The sequence below is a fragment of the Dysidea avara genome, chromosome 5 (assembly GCF_963678975.1).
Source record: "Dysidea avara chromosome 5, odDysAvar1.4, whole genome shotgun sequence".
Classification (NCBI taxonomy): domain Eukaryota; kingdom Metazoa; phylum Porifera; class Demospongiae; order Dictyoceratida; family Dysideidae; genus Dysidea; species Dysidea avara.
The window spans coordinates 28,940,672-28,964,290 of NC_089276.1; the positions used below are offsets into that span (position 1 = coordinate 28,940,672).

Consider the following 23,619-nt stretch of genomic DNA (forward strand, 5'->3'; position numbering starts at 1 on the left):
CATTACTCCATTGTCAAGATAATATCAATTATTGAGATAAAATGGTTGTCACTTATTGAGATATAGATTTTACTATTATCACACAGCCCTATTTACTATATACAAGTAAATGGTACTCACACAGTTATAATGCTTATGCATGCGTACATATAAAAAATTAATAGTAGTATGTGCCTTTTATGCTTACTGGGATACAGTCAGACTGGTGATGGCCAGACCACAACTGATCAAGGTGATTATAGCAAATACTACTACAATGATTGAATGACTGAACACTGTAGAGTATGGTGTGTAGTAAGTGTCCTCCTTCCATCCTAAACCACTGCTCTTTACCTTCCTACTAGAAATTAATAAAGGTAACTCTTCATTAACTGGCAAACGATGAGTGGGTACTAAAGCAGTCCCAAATATCTTGTGACAAACATATTGTGATCATAGCTGGAGTGCTATTGGAAAGAAGTAACAAATGAACAGTCCAAGAAGGCCAGCATATTTGACAATAAAAACAAGGTTGGTAATAAAGAGGGACTCTATGATTGGTAGAACAGTGTACACAAGTCGTATTGCTATCAACATCACCTTCCCATATTTGTGCTTATGAAGTTGTGTACTGTCAGAACCAGTAAACAACATGAAGAGATTGTTACTAACAGTGAACACACCCAGGGGGTAAGCAGAACACACATCTAGCGATGGAAGAAAACAATGTAGTAAGCCATAACACGGAGTGCTGTGGAAGAACTGTGGTGAGCTATTTCAACCTGTAATACAATAAAGATCTTTTTAATCACCATTAAATTGAGTACAGCACTGGAGCATAGCCCAAGTACAACAAAACATCATTTTGCAACTCACAAAGTTTAGTGTTGCTGTCTCCTGGATGCTACCCTTAAACCATAGTGACATAGTTACTCCGAGGGACAAGTAAAGCACTATGGTTGAGATAAACACAGCACCAAAAAATACTTTCATCCATTCCTTTGCCTTGATGGGCTGAGTCATTGATGGTATCCCTTGATGCAGAATTTGTGCATACACAAATATGGGAACAGCCAATACCCATCTTTTGAAGTCAAATTTCAGTATCTGATGGCCATAACTATGGTAGGAGTTGTTAAAAGTAGTAGTTGTATTGTAAGGATTGTATTGTGGTTGTGATACAAAATTAGCAACAGAATAAATAATTAAACATCCAAATGTGAAGAACCTCATCAAACCTAACAAAACTTGTAGGAATTTCTGTTCAGTCAACTCCACCAGTGATAGTGGTATTACTATCAGAGCAAACAACATGATACAGAAACGGAATAAGATAATTGTGAAACTCCTCTTTATCACATTGTGACAGTGAATCAAAGTTCAGAGGTAAATTTGATGCCCATGCAGAGCCAGCCACAGTACAGCCAGCCCATGTACCACTAAACATGTATAGACAGAAAACCACCAGGTAGACATATTTCATGTACCGACCAAAGAAAATTTCTGACATTTCACTTTGTTCAAACTTTTGAGTCAGCAGTAGATGAAATTTTGGCTTCTTTCTGATAGCACTGTCAGTATTGTTGCCATTAGACTTAATACTAGCACTTCCATCTTGCTTTTTGATGCTTTCTTGCCAATCAATGATTGCCTGATGATTGATAACAGTGATTGTATAATTTGCATATCTACCTTACTGTGTAATCTGGTGCAGTTGATATTTCACTACATATGAATCAAATAGGAACGTTTGGCTGGAGACAACTTTGGTGAATTTGGAAAATGACCAGTATTTTGTCAAACTAAAATCCATTACAAATTATCTAATAATAACAAATTTTTGCCAAACCTTTTCTCATCAAAATCCTATCGCAGTAAATTATTTGTTTCTTTCCACCAAACTTCCCTGCTATACAGTACTACATATGTACATTCAAGTTGATTGAATTCATTGGCTGATATATAAATATGAATCAAAAATGTTTATTCTTGGTTAAATACAATGTTGTACCAACTGCTATAATGAATGACACACCAACATATCCATTCACATGCATGGTTATATACAATTTTAAGTAATTTATTACTGTAGCTATTTAAGATATGTATACAATTCATAAAATATTTCCACTTGTACACACACAACACACATGTGCATGCATGCCATACTACACATGCACATGAACAAACTTATACAGTCAATTTCAGGTTATGTTGCTTGCAAATACAATTGAATAATTCACACACATGATTTTCAAATGTGATCATGTGAATGTTTATGTGCAGTGCTTAGTGTGTTACCTCTGAGTCAGTAATGAATGACATTGCCCTGGCATTGCGTAACGATTTAAGAAGGCAAATAATGTTGTGTTATTAAAAGGAGCTTGGTTGAAAGGAAACAGCTCACACATTCAAGCATTCACGTGTGCGAATTGTTCAATTGCATTCATAAGCAACCTGAAATTGACTATATTGTAATTGTACTGCACTAGTAGGCATTCCAGTTTCTAATAAAAACATTCTCCATAATATTCCCAATAGAACACTGGCACAAAATAACAACACATGTTTAACTTGGGATTGCTCTGTCATCCAAGCTCCAGTGGGGATGAAAATCGCTATGGGGTTTGTCCATATGCTGATCATCATGGAAGTCTTAGCTTTATTATGCGTGTTATGTTTTGTGTCATCTTGTAATCTTTTAAAGCCTGGTAATGTGTACAGAGTACTTTGAAACATATTGTCAGATGGGAAGTATTCACTGGTGCTTGCTTTAAAGTACATATAGCTTTGCTCAGGTTATATAGCAATTTTCAGCTACACAACAATTTTCTGATGGTTGTGTCACTAACTCAGAATGATTATAAACCACTTCAAAGTCAGCATAACAATGCCGTAATTGAAACCACAACTACACCTTAGGTACTGTAGCATCATTGTGATGCCTCCACTTCAGTTGTTTACCTTTATAAGCTGTTTTACTTACTTGAGATAGCCACTTGCCTATGGGTATACACCATTGTATTGAGAAGAGTGTGCAGTATAGGTGAAACATATTTGCTCACCACAAAGCATACAAAGATCACTGATCCAATAAACCCTGAAGTTACCCTCATTACATGTATAAACTTGCAGCTAGAAGTAACTGCAGTTTCAAGACAGTCCAGGTTGCTAGATGGCTTCCTAATTCAATTGTACCATTTTCCCTTTAAAATGCTTGGAAAACCCAGAGAAAAAATGTACCTTTTTTAGTTTTAAAGCATGTGCATGACAAAGTAGCTAATTCCAATCCAACAAACTATATATTTCTGAGATCGGCAATCATACTCTATCTATTGAACATATATAAAAACTCCAAATTTTAAAAATTAGGCTGGAATGCCAAGCGCTAGTATTAAAACACAGTCAGGTGATGGCTAATTGTTAAATAAATAGATATGGAGCTATAATGTGAACACATTTGAAATTCTATGCTCAACACTTTGTATTACATTTGCTGCTGATGTGTCAAACATAAGCCAAAGGGGCACAGGCACTGAAAGTTTTACACAAAAGGCATAAGCCCATGGTACTCATAGCTTGCTGGGTTTCTTGAGTGTGATGAGTCAGTATGGACCATCTTGCATCAGTGAGTTGTTATTGCACAGATACAACTGGCTATATAGCTAGCTGTATGGGTGCAAAGGTACTTAATGTAGGGAAGGGTACTGTAATCTGAGATGTAAAATTAATATGCATATAGCTATACGGCATGCATGAAGATACGCAGAGTGGGAGGGGCTGCATCTATATAATATAAGTGCGTACTGGTGCCTCATACCTAACTCACCTGCAATCTAGACATTGTCTCAATAATCCAGTTGGCGGAGTTCCAACTAAAAAAAAGAAAGCACCAACAGCGTGATGCCAGCAGTGAGGGCGCTAGTCTGGCGCCTGCACGGTAGAATGCATACGGGACACTCAGAAACCCTGTTCCAACGATGAAGTTGATATTAAAGAAAAATCCGCTGATGAGACCTGTATATACAAATTTCGGTTCCTTAGTTTGGTCCGTTCTATCTTTCTTGCTACCAGATAGCCAGGTGGTCACGCGGTTCATCGTTCTTCGCCCAACATATGAATTTTATTACTAGCTTTATGACGTAATAATATGTAACTGCAAACACGTGACAATACCCCGAGAAGGGAATTTTGCGTTACAGTTCGAAAACTAGCTACCTACTTCAGAGGATAAGATTGTACAATATGCACTGCGGATTCAGCATGGAGCATTTAGGGCAAATTCCCTCCTCCTTGTGAAGGAACCATGCTTCTTTTGATTGAAATACTAAACCTTGTCAAAATCAATTTATTATTATTATTATATTTTATAATTGTAAGACTCATATGCATGAGCATAGTACAATGATTAGTTACAAATTAAATTAGAATGTAAGTAATTAAGTAAGTAAATTAATTAAGTATAAGTAATTAAGTAAGTAAATTAATTAAGGATAAGTAATTAAGTAATTGAAGAGATCACTAGTGTACAAGTGTAGAGAATTGTTGTAGAGTTGGTGCATTGACAGTGACACTTGGTAAAGCATTCCACTGAGGGACTACTCGTGGAAAAAAACTGTACTTATAGCTATTAACTGTTGAAGATATTGTAACAAATCTTTTGTTGTGACCTCTAGTGATAAGAGAGTTTTTAATCATACATTCTGGGAGTGAAACATCTATTAAACCATTTAAGATTTTATAAAGGACACATAGAGACTGAATATCTCGTCTTTTCTTCAAGCTGTCCCACTGTAAAGTTGATAACATTTCACTAACACTGCTGTATCTGTTAAAATCAGACATTACATATCTAGCAGCTCTCCTTTGAACAGATTCTAATTTGTTAATGTTAATGTTGGTATAGGGGGACCAAACAAAAGCTGCGTACTCCAAAATTGGTCTGACATATGTACAATAAGCATCAACTCTAATATTCCTCTGACAGAAATGAGTGTTTCTTCTTATGAATGCTAGGGCAGAGTTAGCTCTTTTACAGATACACTCAATATGCTTGTTGAAGGTAAGTTTACTGTCTAATGTAAGTCCTAAGTATTTAGCTTAGGACTTACATGCCATTTATTGCATACTGACTCACCTGTAACCAAAGCCAAACCAGATGTCCAGTAAAACTATCACTCAGCACCTTCAGGCGTACTAAGCCATGCAAAGTTACATCAGGTGTCCCCCAGGGCTCAGTTCTTGGGCCCACCTTGTTTCTGATTTATATAAATGATCTGGTCACAGACATTCAGAGCACAGTTAGATTATTCGCAAATGATTGTTTGATTTATCGCCCAATATTGACTGTCACCGACCACCAAATACTCCAGGAACATCTACAAAGACTTTCTGCCTGGGCTAACAAGTGGAAAATGAAATTTAACATCAATAAATGCTGTATCATGCAACTGTCCAAACAACGCCACAAAATTCTTATACTCAATGTCAGGTCAAGTTCTTAACATCGTTGAACAACATTCCTATCTTGGATTTATCATCGATCATAAACTTTCTTGGCAACCGCATGTTGACTATGTATGTGGCAAAGCAATGAAATTAATTGGATTTTTGAATCGTAACTTGTGCACTCGCTCAAAAGCATTGAAAGAATTAAGCTACAAGCAGCTTGTGTTACCAGTACTAGATTATGCTTCATCTATTTGGGATCCTTACCACCAAAATCAAATTAATAAAATTGAAATGATTCAGCATAGAGCAGCTCGCTTTGTATTGAACCAACCTTGGAGAAGAAATGTTAGAGATAGTATTAGTTATTATTATTATTATTTATCTAATTTGTCAAAATGACAGGGTGGCACCAAAAGGCATAGCCTGTACAAGGGTGCTTCCCTAGTTCATTGTTGTCATCACTTAAGTGGCCAACCTTACAACTTCGAAGAGAGAGCACTCATCTAATTTTACTTTATAAAATAATCAATAATATATTACAAATTCCAACAAATCATCTACCAACTCCATCACCAATTACAACCACCAGATCAAGAAATGACATGAAGTTCCTCCATTACCAGCCTACCATAGATTGTTTTAAGTGCTCCTTTTTTCCACGCACCATTCCTCAATGGAACCGATTGCCTTCAGATATTGTTCATGCTGATCAATCAGATAGCTTCAAAACTTCACTGAACAGATACTATAATTCATATTTGTAATTGTACTTGTAAATTAGCTTCCTGCCCCAGGTGGGCTCTGCTAATCAAATATATAATAATAATAAATAATAATAAGTCTCTATAATTATTTTTTCTGGTGTTAAAGACATTTGTAAACAGATTTTAAGACTTCACAACTATTTCATTTGTTGTAAAGCCCAAAATGATAAAAATCAATAGTGATTAAGAGGTGGTTATTTTATAAAGGCAGCTAACATAAAGAGAATCTCTTCTTCCCACCCACCTACAACTTAATATCCTGTTTATGCCCCTCCCCTTGCCAGTTCCTGGATCTGCCCCTGTGAGCTAGATTGTTCTATGTAGCTAGCTACATAGCTACTTGGGATAGTGGCTGGCGCAATGTAAAGGGATAGGTTGCATGGTTTCATTTAATACAATGGTGGAACACTGACACCTAGTGATAGCTATCATCACAAGATGATGCTGGAGCTTGACCATAATAGATAAGTTTCATCTTTACGATACTGATTTACTTATTTGTATAGCTAGCTATCAATAGAACTACTCAACTATAAGATGTTAAACACTGCAAACTTTGTCAAAATGGTTCATGCATACAAAGGTTTATAGCTAACCACATTAATTTAGCCAAGTTGAGATCATGCATTATTGATAAGTAGCATAAAGGTAAGTAAATAAGTTTATTATTTGTACGTATTGTTCAATTACTTTGTTTGTCAGTGTTTCTGTCCATCAAAAGTCCTCAAACTCTTTTGAGTACTTGACAGTCGATGATGTCTCTATAGCCTTTTCTTTGTATTGAGGAAAGTTACTGGTGTCTGCTGGTCCACTGCATTTGGGAATAATCGGAGGTTCGACCTAAAAAACACAATCAGGTGAATAATTTTACATTCTTTGTTTCATGTTCTCTTCTGCATGGAAATTGTAGGACATTAGTGAGTTTTTGATTTTCTGCATTTGAAAGTTTGCATGTTTTTTGTTATTGTTGGAATTTGCATGCTTATTGATTTCAGTAAAATTAATAAAGTGTTATTAGTACATGAGTTGAATTTTTCACATGATCAAGACACACGATAGTGTGTCGTGCGGCCCAAGAATCCGGCGCGCAACACCCGTGAGTATATTGACAGGAAGAAAGAAAACGCAATTTTCGCACCTCCGTAGCTCTGTGCTTCCTTGACGAAACAAGACGATTTTTTCCGTGGACACTCCCTCCAACTTCAGTACTCCACATTCCAAATTTGAGCGAAATCGCTTCACGCGTTCCCGAGATATGCGACTTCAAAAATTGGCTTAGTTTCTTGGGTTTTTTTTTCTTCTTATTTTTCTTCCTCTTTTCGCACACTAACAAAAACTGCTATAAAACGCGATCGCCATATCCGATTGCCTTGAAATTTGGCACACAGAAGGGGGATATAAAGGCTCATCTCGGTACCAACGTTGGCTGGAATACGATAAACAGGCAAAGAGTTATGAGCGATTATTCACGAAAAATAACACCAATATGTTGTCACGCCTACAGGTTAAACCGCGTATGGGAAGAAGCTGAAAATCGGTGGGTGAATAGGTTTACTATTGAACCTCAAACCTTTTGTGGTTTGAAAGAAATCGAGCTAAAAATAGAGATTTCCAACTAAATTAAATAATTAACATTCCATGCATTCATTGGTATGACAAATATTGTGCTATTTTTCAGGGTCATTTTAGTACAAACCTCACCTCAATTGGTGGTTCCTATCAAAAGATATGAGCAAAAGAAGTTGACAGTGTGATGATTTTTGTGTACAGAATTTTCAATGCTTTTTATGTATATTGCATGGCACCAAACACAATATTCAAAGTGTCATAAATCTAGATAGGAAACTAATTACGACATGAAATTTTCACCACATATCTATTTTATGAAAAACAGCATATGAACTAGGTAAAACCTCTCAAAAGTGACCACTTTTTTGTAGACTGACCACTCAGAATATTACATGAATAAAGCAAGTGATTCACAAGTAAAACTGTGTGTAATGTGTAACACTAAGTATACCCAGGTACCTAATGCATTTTCAGGGATAACTAACTAGAAAAATCAGTATTATTATATAACATGATAAGTAATGGCATCACAAGTCACAATTAACAAATACTTTGGTAACATGACAATCAGATAACAAAATATTAGACCAATATTATTATTAAAATAGATTTGTTTAGACACTGTTCAGCTTATTTGTCACACTGTAAGCACCAAGGATAATAATTATTATATAACACAATGACATCGCTATACAACAAAGAGAAATTATAAATAGTTTCTGACCAAAATTACAATCACTGAAGCTGCTATAAAATGGATCAAAACAGCAGTAAATACACCAGAATATAACATCAGGTAAGTGTGAAACCATGTAAGGTTGGTATCACATGCCAGTCTCCACTTTTGAAAAGATGATGCTCAACTTTGAACCTTATATTGCAATTCCGCGCAAGACAACAAACTGCTCACCTTCAAACTATACTTGCATCGATGCAGAGGGATGCCTTGAAGTCCAGGGTGATTGTAATGCTGAATTCTGAGCAGTGTTAGATGGCGATTTACCTTTAAAAGGGCCATATTTTCGTCGTAATCCAACATCAATCGTCCTCCAATCAAAAAACACACGGAAAAATCGAAATCAGCATATACAGTTTTCCCAGGAACACTTTCTTCGTCCTCATCTGCCACAGATTCACGCGGAAACACTCAGAAACTTTCTCTATCACCGGTGCCGTATTCCTCCAATTAGAATTACGTACGCAATTATTTGTATGGGATTCCTATGGGGATTTTTATTTCTCAAACTTTGATTTGACATATTTCAATAAATACCGCATGGATTTTAATCCAGTAAGGTGCATTACGAAGTACGAAGCACTGGCTACCATTAACTGGAACGGAAGCTTGTGAAACATTTATTGAAGGTGTGTAATTTAAGTAGCAACAATATGTGTGAAAAATTGGTTGGTTGGAAATCGCTACTAAAAACCAGGAAGATACAACGAAAAAACCAACAGTCTGTAACAATTACGCAATCGAGATTAGCTAATAAAAAAACAAATGCTTGCCACGCCTACCAGATAAACTGCTTGGGGTAATGCTTTGAAAATCGTTGTACAGATGGAGTAATCATCTTAGAAAGGCTCATCAATGGTGTAGAAGAATCATACTTAAAGCCACGGAGTTATAACACGAAATCCAACTTGGTGCAGCAAGTGCGAGATCGAGATACTCTAATAGAGCAGTCATCCTAATAGAGCAGTCACCCTGAAGAGAATTCAAGAGATCAGCTAGAAACAAGTAACCTGTATAGAGATCAGCTACAAACAAGTCACCCTGTAGAGAGATCGGCTACAAACAATTCACCCTGTAGAGAGATCAGCTAGAAGAAGTTACCTTGTAGGGAGTTCATGCAACTATGGAAAAAGATAGTTCAGCTAGAAGAAATCACCTTGTAGAGTTCAGCTACAAAGAAACCACCATGTAGAGAGTTCAGCTACAAACAAATCGCCCTGTAGAGAGATCAAAAGAAGAAGTTACCTTGCAGAGAGTTCAGCTACAAAGAAACCATCATTTAGAGAGTTCAGCTACAAACAAATCTCCCTGTAGAGAGTTCAGCTACAAACAAATCGTCCTGTAGAGAGATCAACAGAAGAAGTTACCTTGTAGATAGTTCAGCTACAAAGAAACCATCATGTAGAGAGTTCAGCTACAAACAAATCTCCCTGTAGAGAGTTCAGCTACAAACAAATCACCCTGTAGAGAGATCAACAGAAGAAGTTACCTTGCAAAGAGTTCAGCTACAAAGAAACCATCATGTAGAGAGTTCAGCTACAAACAAATCTCCCTGTAGAGAGATCAGCTAGAATAAGTTACCTTGTAGAGATTTCAGCTACAAAGAAACCATCATGTAGAGAGTTCAGCTGCAACCAAATCACCTGTAGAGAGTTCAGCTACGAACAAATCTCCCTGTAGAGAGATCAGCTAAACGAAGTTTCCTTGTAGAGAGTTCAGCTTCAAACAAATCACCCTGTAGAAAGATCAGCTAGAAGAAGTCACCTTGTAGAGAGTTCAGTTACAAAGAAACCACCATGTAGAGAGCTCAGCTACAAACTAGGGACCTTGTAGAGACATCAGCTAGAAGAAGATACCTTGTAGAGAATTCAGCTACAAAGAAACCATTCTATAAAGAGCTCAGCTGCAAACAAATCACCTATACAGAATTCAGCTACAAACAAATCACCCTGTAGAGAGATCAGCTAGAAGAAGTTATCTTGTAGAGAGTTAAGCTACAAACAAACCACCCTGTAGAGAGATCAGCTAGAAGAAGTTACCTTGTAGAGAGTTCAGCTACAAATAAATTACCCTGTAGAAAGATCAGCTAGAAGAAGTCACCTTGTAGAAAGTTCAGTTACAAAGAAACCACCATGTAGAGAGTTCAGCTACAAACTAGTCACCTTGTAGAGACATCAGTTAGAAAAGTTACCTTGTAGAGGGTTCAGCTACAGAGAAACCATTTTGTAAAGAGCTCAGCTGCAAACAAATCACCTGTACAGAATTCAGCTACAAACAAATCACCCTGTAGAGAGATCAGCTAGAAGAAATTACCTTGTAGATCGTTCAGCTACAAACAAATCACCCTGTAGAAAGATCAGTTAGAAGAAGTTACCTTGTAGAGAGTTCAGCTACAAAGAAACCATTTTGTAAAGAGCTCAGCTGCAAACAAATCACCTGTACAGAATTCAGCTACAAACAAATCACCCTGTAGAGAGATCAGCTAGAAGAAGTTACCTTGTAGATAGTTCAGCTACAAACAAATCTCCCTGTAGAGAGATCAGCTAGAAGAAATTACCTTGTAGAGAGTTCAGCTACAAAGAAACCACCACGTAGAGAGTTCAGCCGCAAAGAAATCACCCTGTAGAAAATTCAGTCACAAACACATTGCCCCGTAGAAAGATCAGTTAGAAGAAGTTACGTTGTAGAGAGCTCAGCTACAAAGAAACCATTCTGTAAAGAGCTCAGCTGCAAACAAATCACCTGTACAGAATTCAGCTACAAACAAATCACCCTGTAGAGAGATCAGCTAGAAGAAGTTACCTTGTAGATCGTTCAGCTACAAACAGTTCACCCTGTAGAGAGCGCATCTAGAAGAAGTCACCTTGTAGAGTGTTCAGTTACAAAGAACCACCATGGAGGTTTCTGTAATCATTATAATATTATGTATTATATATATAATTTGTACATTTACTGATAAAACATTTAAAGTACATCTACTTCATTTTTTCTTCTTCCTGTAGTAAAGAAAAAAAGATAGGTTAAAAAAGTCCCAAAGCCGGCCATAGGCCAGCTTTGGGGTATACAAATACAAAAAGAAATGAAATCTAATCCAAAACAGCCAAGCTGTAAAAAAAGTGTGCGGCCCTCAAAAAGGCTATGGTGAAAAAAGATGTGAAATCCAAGGTGGCGGCCAAGAAATGGCTATGATAGTAGGTTAATGGTAAAAAATTTAATAACGACAATTCAGGTAAATTTTTGTGCCGCTTCACAAAATTCACCTGAATTGTCATTATTAAAATTTTTACCATTAACCTACCATCACAGCCATTTCTTGGCCGCCACCTTGGATTTCACATCTTTTTTCACCATAGCCTTTTTGAGGGCCGCACACTTTTTTTACAGCTTGACTGTTTTGGATTATATAATATTATACAGAATAACTGTGATGCTATATACTGTACTGTATTTCCAAGGCATAAAAAGTACAACGACTATAGTTAATTATTTCAAGTACAGTATATATTTTGCTTGCCAGGACACAGACCAATATACTCCACCTCTCATTGAGATGGTACTAATTGTGGATTTTCAACTAAATGAAGCACAGCAGCTGAGCTGTGGACTGCTGTGGACTGGTGTAGATGTCAAATTATATAGTTATATGTAACTGATACAAACAAAATTCTGGTCTTCCGTATCCTAATCTATAAAATTATTAAAGCAGTGTGTTGGGATTTTTGTGAAACACTCACCAGTATTCCTTGCCTGAAATAAAAAGTGAAGCACATTCTTTCATTTATCTTTCCTGTGGTTACCAAAAGTTTGCTTCAGTTAGTCAACTTTGCCAGCATATAATTTTCTTTAAAGCCAATTTAAAATTCGAGCTACCCTGTATACAGAAAAACTGTTCATATATCTAATGTAATATGATTTACAGGGTGATGCACAGAAATCCGATAAGTTTGTGAAGTTAATCTTTGGCTGTTCCAGTTTATACAGTTGTGACATTTTGTGCAGCCGCATGTAAAGCAATTACAAGCGGATGTATATTTTATAAGGAGATTTTACACCCTGATTTATCTTAAGCTTTTTCTTCATGGTAGTTAACACATCTTCTTATTGAAAATAGCCATGCAGTCAGTTGGCTCAAACCACTGATGCAGTTTAATGTCAGCAACTCCATTCCTCAAGTTACCCAGGCGTCTACTGACGTCAGCCTGGAGAAGATGGTATACAATATCCTTCAGCTCCTTAGAGAAATGAAGTGGAACACTCAGCTACAAATAATATTACATTACAATTAAAGGTATGAACATGCAGTACAATTAATCACCTTGCTAGCAATTATCTTCTCAACAGTTGTGTATTCATCATAGCCAAAGAATGGCGTATACACAGCTACCAGCTCATACACCATTATACCAAACATCCACCAATCTAAGCACTTTGTATAGCCCTAAAATTATATAGTCATTGTTTCTTGCAGTAATAAGGTGTGTTCATATCTTAGTAACCTTAAATGTAATTAGTTCTGGAGCAAGGTACTCAATACACCCCACTACACTCCAACTGCGTCCTTTGGTCCTCTTAGCAAAGCCAAAGTCAGCCCACTGTTAATGAAGAATATATTTGCAGATTATTATGTGATCATACTTATGTACTTTCAGATATCCATCAAGACCAACCAAGATGTTTTCTAGTTTTAGATCTCCGTATGGTTTGATATACATTGATAATGCTGTTGAGGTATTTATAATGACTACACTCTTCCATACCTGTGTATTATGCCCTGATTGTGCAAGTATTCATGTGCCAGGACGATCTGTGAAGCATAAAATCTTGCATCTTTCTCACTAAACTGTTTAAACTTTTGCAAATATGCAAACAATTCTCCTCTGGGTACATACTCTAGTATCAAGTACAGGTTGCACGAATCCTATAGTGAGCAGGTACAGGTGCTAAATAATTAGCTATTTAACAATAATTATTTCATGGTCAATTAGAATGATGGAATGCTTTGATGCATTTAATGTTCATTATCAAGTGATCACCCCACACAATTCCAATAGCTACAATAGATGTTAAAATCTGTATACAAGTATGTGCTCACCTTAAAGGAACAATAATATCTCACTGCAAATTGACAATCAGTGCTTTTCAAGATTTTCTTTTCATCTTTGACATGCTCAACCTGTTTGCATTTAACCACCTACCACATGAATATTAGTTATTTAGTGGAGGACTTGATAGCTGTAGTTATTCATATGTACCTTACTCTTGTTTAGTATCTTCATAGCAAAGTATTGATTTGAAGGTGCATGTCGCACTAAGAAAACTCTGCTAAATGCACCAACCACAACAATTGTTCTTATCCTTTCAAATTCATATAGTCTTGGATAATGTTTCTATGATGTGGGCATATTTAATACTTATCATAGTAGCTTTGATGTGTGTTACATACTTTGATGAAGTCTGCTGGCTGTATTAGTTCCTCTGTTTTGTTAGATTGTTTTGAAATGACTTGAGTCTCCTCAGAATTTCTCTCCATTATACAACACACACAATATCTAATAGTCTAAGGTATCAATAACTTCTGCAAATGATTTTATATCCAACTTTGATTTACCAGGAGATTTTGATGGAACAAAAAAAAGTTGCTATTTCAATCTCAATGGGCGCCTTTAAAACTGGTTGTTACATTAGTTGTATGATTTTGTGATTTCAGTAGCGTTTAATCCTTTTCAAAGTGTCAACCTTATCTTTCATCACAAAGTTTCCTATTGTAGCTAGTAACAGTATATATACATGTACATTGAAAATAATTATAATTTACCTTATTTATAAGTGCAGTTGACGAATTTTGTAATGAAATCAACAAACTTTCAACAACTACGTACATAGCTACTAGTTATAATTACTGTTGAATGACAATTTCGGGCTTAATTACTGCTAGCAAGAGTTCATAATAATTATATTTTGAATTCTTGCTGCTAGTTAAATGTGATCACTGTTATTGAGATATAGGTAGTTATAGGTTTTACAATTACTTGGCTACTAGCTCTCTAGGTGGCTGTAGTTTATCTTGTATACGTAAATTAGTATTTAGTAGCTGCTGTTTAGAGTTTACTTTAAAAGTCTTTGAACAAGTCAGCATATTGTTCTGTTTTACTCTCTTCTAAATCTTCTTCATCATATTCCTCAAAGTTGCTTGTATCACCATCTCCAGCTTAACATTCAGGCACAAAAGGAGGTAACACCTTAAACATATTGTGTGAAAATTTTAAATGAGAAACCATTATACGTGATTACATTTTCATACACTATATCAGCTAGAAAACCAACATATTACTATATATTTAGCTAATTATGCTAACTGTAGTTGTACATAGCTTTGAAGAATTTTTGTGGCAACAGTATGTGTACCATATGAGGAGTGCATGGGAATACTTCTAGCTCAAAATTTATTGGAAGCAGGAGAGGTAATTTAAGACAATGTCAGCACCATGTACAAGTAGTAGCATCAAAAATGATAATATATACCTCCTTGTTGGCAATAGCTCTCCAGTTAATCCCTTCAAACCACAGATGGTATTTTATGTCATTCACACCATTAACCAGGTTACCAAAACGTTTACTGAGATCTGCCTGCAACAGACTACGAATCAAGTGCTTCAGTCTGGATGTAAAGTGACTTGGCATATAATACTACATAGAAATAGTTTACAATACAGCTAAGGTTAATATTGTCTATAAGGGCTTACCCTACAAGTAGTTATTCTCTCAAATGTAATCTTTTTGCTACTGCTGTAAAATGGAGGATAACCTGCATTTATTTCAAACAAAAAGACACCAAAGCTCCACCAGTCCACAGCCTTCGTATGACCCTATTGTTGAAAACAACAGTATTATAATGTGGACTATATTTTGCTTTTTAAACTTTATTTAGGACAATTTCTGGAGCAAGGTACTCATTGGTACCACAGAAAGTCCAAGTATGGTGCCTCCAGATTTTCTTAGCAAACCCAAAATCAACAAGCTATTCATATACAATGTTGTTGTGATAAGGTACACAGTATTCTTATACCTTCTTACCTTTAAATAACCATCACTTCCTATCAAAATGTTTTCTGGTTTTAAGTCCCTGAACAGTTAATCAATATAGGTGACAAGGTTCAAGTGACTTCTCGTTACCAATGTGTGTCTGTTAATGGCTGCCTTTCCAATGTCCTACCTGTTAAGTCTGGTGTTCCACAGGGCAGTATACTAGGACCGTTACTATTTTTAATCTATATAAATGACTTATCTCATGTCGTAGTACATTCAACTATATTCAAGTTTGCCGATGACCTCAAGTGTTATCTACCTATAAGAACTCATATGGACTCCACTCATCTCCAACATGACTTGAACCTATTATATAAGTGGAGTACAGAGAACCTTCTTTCTTTCAAAGTTAACAAATGTGTTGTCCTACAGTGTTTACCATCATCAACTTCAGCTATCACTGTTTACAATCTTGATAATTTTGAACTATCTAAAGTACCTCAACACAAAGATCTTGGCATCATATTTACAACAAACTTAACTTGGCAATCCCATTACGAAGCCATTACAGCTAAGGCTTATAAATCAATTGGTCTGATACGGCGAACATTCAAAAACACTATATCAATCCAACCCAAAAGAACTCTTTATTTAACCTTAGTCAGATCAACCTTATTGTATTGCTCTCCCTTGTGGCGGCCCAATCTCATTAAGGATATTTTGATGTTGGAAAGAATTCAGCGACGTGCCACCAAATTTATTTTAAACGATTTTACTTCGGATTACTAGGAAAGACTTATGGATCTCAAACTATTATCCTTAATGTACACATTTGAATTACTAGACATTCTATTTTTCATCAGATCATTAAAGTATCCTACTCCTAGTTTTAACATCTCCAATTATGTAACCTTCAATAATTCTAATACCAGATCATCAAATATCAAACTACATCACAAGATTTTAAGTAATTCAATATGTGCCAATTCTTATTTTTATAGACTTCCCAGATTATGGAATTCTCTGCCAGTAATTGACCTTACCCTCTCCTTCAACACAATTAAGCAACAGTTAAAGAGCTATTTATGGGAACATTTTTTAAGTAATTTTAATTCAAATAATAAATGTACTTTCCATTTCGCATGTCCTTGTTGTAATTGTGCTAAGCTCCCCAACCCTTGTAACTATCATTTATTGTAATAACTAGTTTTATAGGCTTTTGGTAATTAAGTTTAGTATAAGTAGTTAGTTTTATAGGCATCTGGCATTGATTGTCATTTGTCCTTCAGATCACCTTTCCAATCATACTGTCTTATTATTGTACCTACCATCCTTGTAATTTTGCTGTGTATCTGTAAAGCAATGAAAAAAAAAAAAAAAAAGCTGCTACAAAGAACATACACACCTGTAGACAATCCCTTGGCCATGCAGGTATTCCAGAGCCAAGCACACTTGGACAGCATAGAACTTTGCATTAACTTCACTAACTTGCTTACTCTTTTGTAAATAATCAAACAGTTCACCACCTGGCACAAACTCTGTTACTAAGTACAAGTTGCAGTTGTCCTTGAACAGGTACATAGTAGAACCAAATGATTACTAATATATACGGTTGCACCATATATCAGTTTAATCATACATATAATATACTCGTAGGGATTATCCACTCTATACACACTCTACACACAAACACACACAATGATTGTCTTTGACCTAATAATGCATTTGAGATATATGGTTAGCCCATAGCATATCAAGTACCATAGACTGATCCAAATTTAACAAGTACTCTGCCCACATTGATGTTTTAGGTATCATTTGTAGTTCTTGGCAATTCTTCTACCCACTCACCTTTAATCTTCATTTAACACATCATACACGAAGCACTTTTACAGTATTAGTGCAACTTAGTTAAGATTCAGACTCATTCAGTATATATTTGCAGAGATATAATTTCTAAACATAGCTTCTAACCTTGAAGAAAGAATAAAGATTGATTAAGAATTGGTGGTTGATGGACATCAGAACCTCTTTCTCACATGCAGCAATTTCTGCTTGGGTATGCTGTATCACCTATTGCAATATCATTACAGGTTTAATAATGCTACAAACTACACTGATTTTCTTTACCCTTGCCTTGTTTAAAACCTTCATGGCATAAAATTTAAGTGATGTCTGATGCTGTACCAAGACAACTCTTCCAAAACTACCAGCTCCAATGGTTCTAAGAATCTTGAAGTCTTCTAGCTTTGCAGGAGTAAGCTGTATAGCAAAAATACACATTATACAATACGTACTTAAATCTATTGACTGACATGCCTTAATATTTGTTTCTGTTGTGACTATTATTTCTTCTTTCTTGTCAGTAGAATTTTCAGTTTCAGTAGGGCATGTTTCGGGTTTGGGGTAAGTAGATTTTCCATTAACCTCCACTTTCTGCTGCTTGTTAGAAGTAATCACTGGTTTGTAAAGAAGGTTTGGCTTTCCAGTAGAAGTCTTTGTTTTGTTAGTGGTCTTTAGCTTCTCTGGTTTGTCAGGTAGTTTTCCTTTGGTGATTGACATCAGTGGTTTCTTTGACTTGCTACTCAAACTCCTTTTGGTGGTCCTTCCGCCATCACTTGTACTGACAGTATAGCAATAATGACACATCAAAGAAGAGCCAGTAATTTTGTAAGCTCTCCATAGTTGGGGGGAACATTGCAACAAGTGTTTGAAATTCATATTACACTTCTATTTGTTATTTTTGTAAAAGGTGATATTTGATTTGTTCTTAAATACAATGACTGAGCTACTGCTACAAATTTCTTCATCAGCTATCACCACATTGTGTTTGAAATGCACAATGCCATTTAATGTGTAATTCATGATGTGATAAGTAAACGGGGTGCCAATAAACACAGAATTTTGTAACACACGAATGACCTGAACTACTGATGTAATTCACTTTTAGCAGCTCCACTGTGCCTGAAATTGCATCTATCCATCATCAACTTTATTTGTGGATTAGTAGGTGTATAGTGTAGTGCTGACCCATGACCTTTATGTTGATTGTAAACACAGAATTGTTGATATGTATATTATCTGATGTTGCCAAGAATAGTACAGCTTGCCCTATTGAGGAGCGAAATGAGCAACAGTACCGAATGGTATAACGTTGAATGAGTTGTAAAAGCTGATCCCTGGATAAGATAATTTATTGCTAGAGTCCCAATTCTCCAAAGTAATACCTTTCACAGTTACATTGTTGCAGGAGGAAATCCTTATTACTCCAACACTGTTACAGTGGGATTTCCATAGCCAATAATCAAAATATTTTCAAAATTCTCTAAAGCGATGCAAGGCAACATTCAATTTGCAATTGGTTGTTGGTATTTATTAGTAAGACCATATAGATGGCACCCTCAAATGACTGGAAATATATACTGATCTTCAGTTGCACAGCATGATTTTACCTGAGCATACTTGCCAGAAGTAATTTTTTTTTGAGAGCAAGTGGCATTGGCACTGTCTTCAGCCATAGTGAAAATCACAGAAAGAACAACAATAATAATATTATACAATCTTTTTTGTCAACCACATAACATCATTAAACACCTCAACAACAATAAAAATTTAAGAAGATAAATGCTTAGCAAGACATCTCTTTATACTGTATTTGGTATGGAAGCTGCACATATTTTAAAGGTGCATGTATGGCTGTGTAGAATTTCAACCAGCAGGATGCTTGGTACAATGATGAGTGCAGAGAGTGAAAGTTTATTTAGTATTTGAATTAGTGAATCAACTTTCGATGGATTTTAGGTTATGAATACTCCTAGTTTCTTTTATCCCTTGTAACTTAGAATACATGAAGGTAGCTAGTGATTATTCACTGGTTCATTAACCTTTGTAACATGTTTGTATTCTACTTGTGTAGATGTAGCTATGCTTATGCCAAGGAAAGCCGCGAATAGAACTATACACATACATGTATACAAACTTCTCCAAATATTAATTACCTATACAAGCAAAGTTGTCAATTGCAATTCATTCTGTCTGTTGGATATGCTGAATCATAAGGAAGAGTACACAGAATATATCAGCTTAATACTGCTGTATATATAATGGTGAGAAAATTGCAGAGTGTATCAGTTTTAAGGTGTGATTACTAGTTACTATAACATTTACACCCAATAGTCTATATAGTACCTGGCTTCTTTCATTTTCAGACAGTTACAAGGAATGTAATTATATTATTATTACTTATAGTTACTGTAACAGTAACTCAGATCAGTATTGTAAGCTGCACACAACCATTATACTTGTTTACAAGAAAAGTGTTGAAAATCTAATCACCAAGTTTAGTGTCAGTAGCACACCTAATACGTCGGTATTATACATTATAACTATAATCAAGATTAATATTACATTATCACACTGCATCATTAACTGGTATACACCTTGAATACTTGTGCAGTACAGGAACTTAATGCCTATAATGAGATGTAAATAAAAATGATTGAAAAAAAGATCCTGTATATACATGGACTCTTCCAGAGATATCATTTAAATGTGCTAGCATGAATCACCTTCCCTATTTGCAAACACTAATACAATTATGCAGTCCTGCATGAAGGGAAAGTGTATGTATATAATGATGAATAAAATGTCACACATTGTTAAACTGCAAGCAGATACAACAGCCTTATATTATTGATATTGTGTTCTATTCTCTATGTGCAAGTATGTCTGAGTATGTAAATTTGATAATTTAGTTAGAAATAAGTTAATAATACCAAGCACTAGCTTTTGATACACTTCTTCATTATGAGCTATTAAGCATACTATACATTTAAAACCATACATTTGGGAACATGAAAAATTTGTGGAAATACTCAATTGAAAATTTCAGTGATTTTAAAAAAAAATCAACTTTTTGCATATTTTGATAAAACAACTATTAAGCCTTCTTGCTGTGAAATTTCACACCCATAGCTGCTTTATTCTAGGAGATATACTTAATTATATCAGACCGTGTAGTAGTTTCACAATGTGTGGGACAGCAATTAACTTACAAATTGGGTGATTTGTTCATTCCCAAAACCAAACATTTTCTTGTCTTTAGACAATAATACAAGTGATTTAATTGAGGAAAAGCACAAAGAACACATGATTAAACTCTCAAGGATCTCTTTTCATCCATTTTAGATTGTAAGAATGGAGGTCTTTGTCAACAAAGTGATTTGTCATCAATTTGTCACATCTGATCACTATGCAGTAGTATAAACTGATAATGAAAAGTTAGTTTGTTATGTATTAGACAGTAAATTAGCCATATCTTTGGAATGCTTCATTGTATCATCCCAAAATTTTCACACAAGGTAGATAACCACTCAGTGCTTCATTGTAGCTATAAAAGAAAATTGGCCAATGTGCCCAAATGTATGGTTTTCCAAAATAGGGTCACGTTCACATTAAATTTATTGCACTTGTTGGAGGAATACAATTCAGAAATTGTTTACAGGAAATGTTGAAAATTCAATCACTTAATATTTAATTATAACTTATAAAGAGTGGGATTAATATTAAAGTACTAGCTAGTAACACAACTTACTCTTGTGCACTACTTCAGGAAAGAACTGCCAATTTTCAATAAATATATTAATTTTATAAAGTATCATTATTAAAGACTATAAATTTTAGATATTAACTGATAAGCTAACACATACATACGTGACTGGCTCTGTGAACCAGCCTTATATGTAGTCTTTCCAAAGTCCAACTTTTATATCCTTTCTGTTCAGTCTATTGAAATCGTGATGGTATTTGGCCACATTGAATGCCGTATAGAGGGAAACTTTGGTGGGGGAAAACTTTGGCGAATTTGGAAATTTACTACAAATTCGCCAAAGTTTAACCCACTAATTGCTCATAGCTAGCATCTTCATAGCTAAATATTGAGCTTCATTTTGCTAAACTTTATTTCACCAAATGTAATTTTAGCTGGCTATTCGCCAAAGTTTACCCCCACCAAAGTTTCCCTCTATACGGTACACATCATAATTATACCACATTGTCTGTATAAGGTTCAAGCTCATAAGTGATTTCAATGTGAAGTTACATTCTAGTATAAAGTTGACTGATTGGAAAGGCTACAAGACTGGATTTTGCAGAGCCGGTCACATATACCAATTAAAGCATCTAGTAAATTTGTATCTTCTGATACTCTGACCAAAGCTAGTGACCAAGTGAATTATGATTCTGCATGCTGCTGTTGTTTAGTCTTGATCATGTTTCAACAGAAACACATAATTACTTCAAATAAGAAACAGAATAATGCAGTGAAGCACAAAAGATGTATATAATGGCTAGTCGTCCAATCCATGGATGTGGCATCTGTTAGTAGTATTTTAGCAATGGTGTAGCTACAAGTAACTATAGTTAGGGAAGAGAGTCTGTCTCTTAATTAAGCAGATTCAACAGGTCAAGTAAAAAGTCACTTGGTTACCTATAGGTCCATACAACCCGAGATGCACACACTTCAGATTTGCTGCTGCTCTCGCACACCTCTAAAGCCTCAGGTAGCTACTTAGCTGTTTAAATTACTAATGAGTGCAAAGGGCAACACCTGAATTGCCGACGAATGTTCATCAAAAATGTTGTCTTATTACAAATTGCCTTATGGAGCTAACTGCATATTGTGGGTGTGAACAATTGTTCTATTTAGGAAAGTGACTTACAAATAAGACACTTGCTATAAGAGGTTCTTCACCAATACATCTCCACACTTGCTGCACATAACACTAGACTATGAGAATACTCTAGGCATTCATTATTGGACACCCAGACACCTTGTGGTCTGGGCTACATCCAATGGCAACCTCAATCTCAATTACGCCTAACAATGATAACATTAACGTGTGATGTGGTTACCATGGAGATGAAATGCAAACCACTTTACATAACCCATAGCTAATTGATTATAAGGTACTGTGTGTATGCTGGCGGTCCATGCGGTGTTTTTGTATGTCTGTAGGTTTAGCTGCTTTTTTCTGCTTTTTGTCTTTTATAAATTAAATTAGGTTTAACTTCTAGCTAGAGATCGGGAAAAAAAATTATTATAAGGTACTGTGACTTGTAAAATTGCACAAGTAAGTTTGAGTATACAACGCTATGGAATAATCTACCCCAGAACATTGTTAACGCTCCCACATACACTGAGTTTTGTAATGATTTGGACACTTTTATAATTACACCTGTGCATTATAATCATACATGATTCCTGCACAGTACACAATATAATAATAATAATAATAATAATAACGCTATATCAAATGTAGCTTCCCTCCTCTCAAACTCACGACTAATATTATGCGCCCCCGGTTCGATAAGCGCTTCATAAAGAATAAGCGCCGATCATGATGGATCCGATTCCAGATGGCAAGACAGTGCACTCAACTGTATGCACGCACAATGCGTTCTTTTCAATAAATTTACATTGTTTTTCAAGCCAGCTATGCTGATTAACGCATGTACGTACGATATTACTCAAGTGACGTCATTAACAATGTCGCGCGAGCTCACGTTTATAAACAAATTCAAATAATTATTGCTACTCAGCTGAGACCGTGATCGCGATGGAATAACTACTCGTTGACCGGTGACACAGATCTGTTCTAGTTAAATTGGTGAGTGCTTTAGTTCACTAATTTTAAACGAGGTATTAAAGATGTACGAAGCGTGGTATCTAGGGTGGTGCGAAACTCATATAAACCAGGCGATTGTCTACAGAAAACAGAGTGATCGATTGGTTTATAATTTAAACTGTGCGGGTATGTAAACTATGGTGTTGCTGGTTCCGGTAAGGTTCAATCTGTATACTGCTTGAAAATCTCCAGGGTGCTACATGGTAGCTATAATCCCGCAACTCTTGCAAGTATTTATGAAATAAACTCCTTTTACCGTGCGTAGCATGTACAGTAATATCTATAGTACAGTGTACTTGGGACACAGTGAGACTGAATGTCTTAACTGTGAATGTGTGATGATTTTTGAGATCAAGCTGTTGACTAAAAGTAACACTTTGGGTCTTAGCTAAGTGTTTAGATTATTCAG

The 23,619-nt window shown here is 35.6% G+C and overlaps 3 protein-coding genes across 3 annotated transcripts; all 3 read right to left on the minus strand.

The window, feature by feature from the left end:
- Positions 1-380: 380 nt before the first annotated feature.
- LOC136255164 (transmembrane protein 104 homolog) lies at positions 381-3,823 on the minus strand. The gene is made up of 4 exons (XM_066047884.1): positions 3,809-3,823; positions 1,445-1,630; positions 856-1,329; positions 381-741 (listed from the first exon to the last, which is right to left on the minus strand). The coding sequence occupies exons 1-4, from the start codon at positions 3,821-3,823 to the stop codon at positions 433-435; spliced, it is 984 nt and encodes a 327-aa protein (XP_065903956.1). The 3' UTR covers positions 381-432.
- Positions 3,824-12,980: 9,157 nt separating this feature from the next.
- LOC136255165 (cAMP-dependent protein kinase catalytic subunit alpha-like) lies at positions 12,981-14,029 on the minus strand. Its single transcript, XM_066047885.1, has 5 exons — positions 13,943-14,029; positions 13,752-13,886; positions 13,592-13,672; positions 13,143-13,256; positions 12,981-13,091 (listed from the first exon to the last, which is right to left on the minus strand). Exons 1-5 carry the CDS (start codon positions 14,027-14,029, stop codon positions 12,981-12,983), a joined length of 528 nt encoding a protein of 175 aa, XP_065903957.1.
- Positions 14,030-14,609: 580 nt separating this feature from the next.
- Positions 14,610-18,246, minus strand: LOC136255166 (cAMP-dependent protein kinase catalytic subunit beta-like). The gene is made up of 9 exons (XM_066047886.1): positions 17,845-18,246; positions 17,656-17,787; positions 17,500-17,598; positions 16,931-17,091; positions 15,574-15,622; positions 15,419-15,517; positions 15,243-15,365; positions 14,991-15,186; positions 14,610-14,707 (listed from the first exon to the last, which is right to left on the minus strand). The coding sequence occupies exons 1-9, from the start codon at positions 18,244-18,246 to the stop codon at positions 14,610-14,612; spliced, it is 1,359 nt and encodes a 452-aa protein (XP_065903958.1).
- Positions 18,247-23,619: the final 5,373 nt, after the last annotated feature.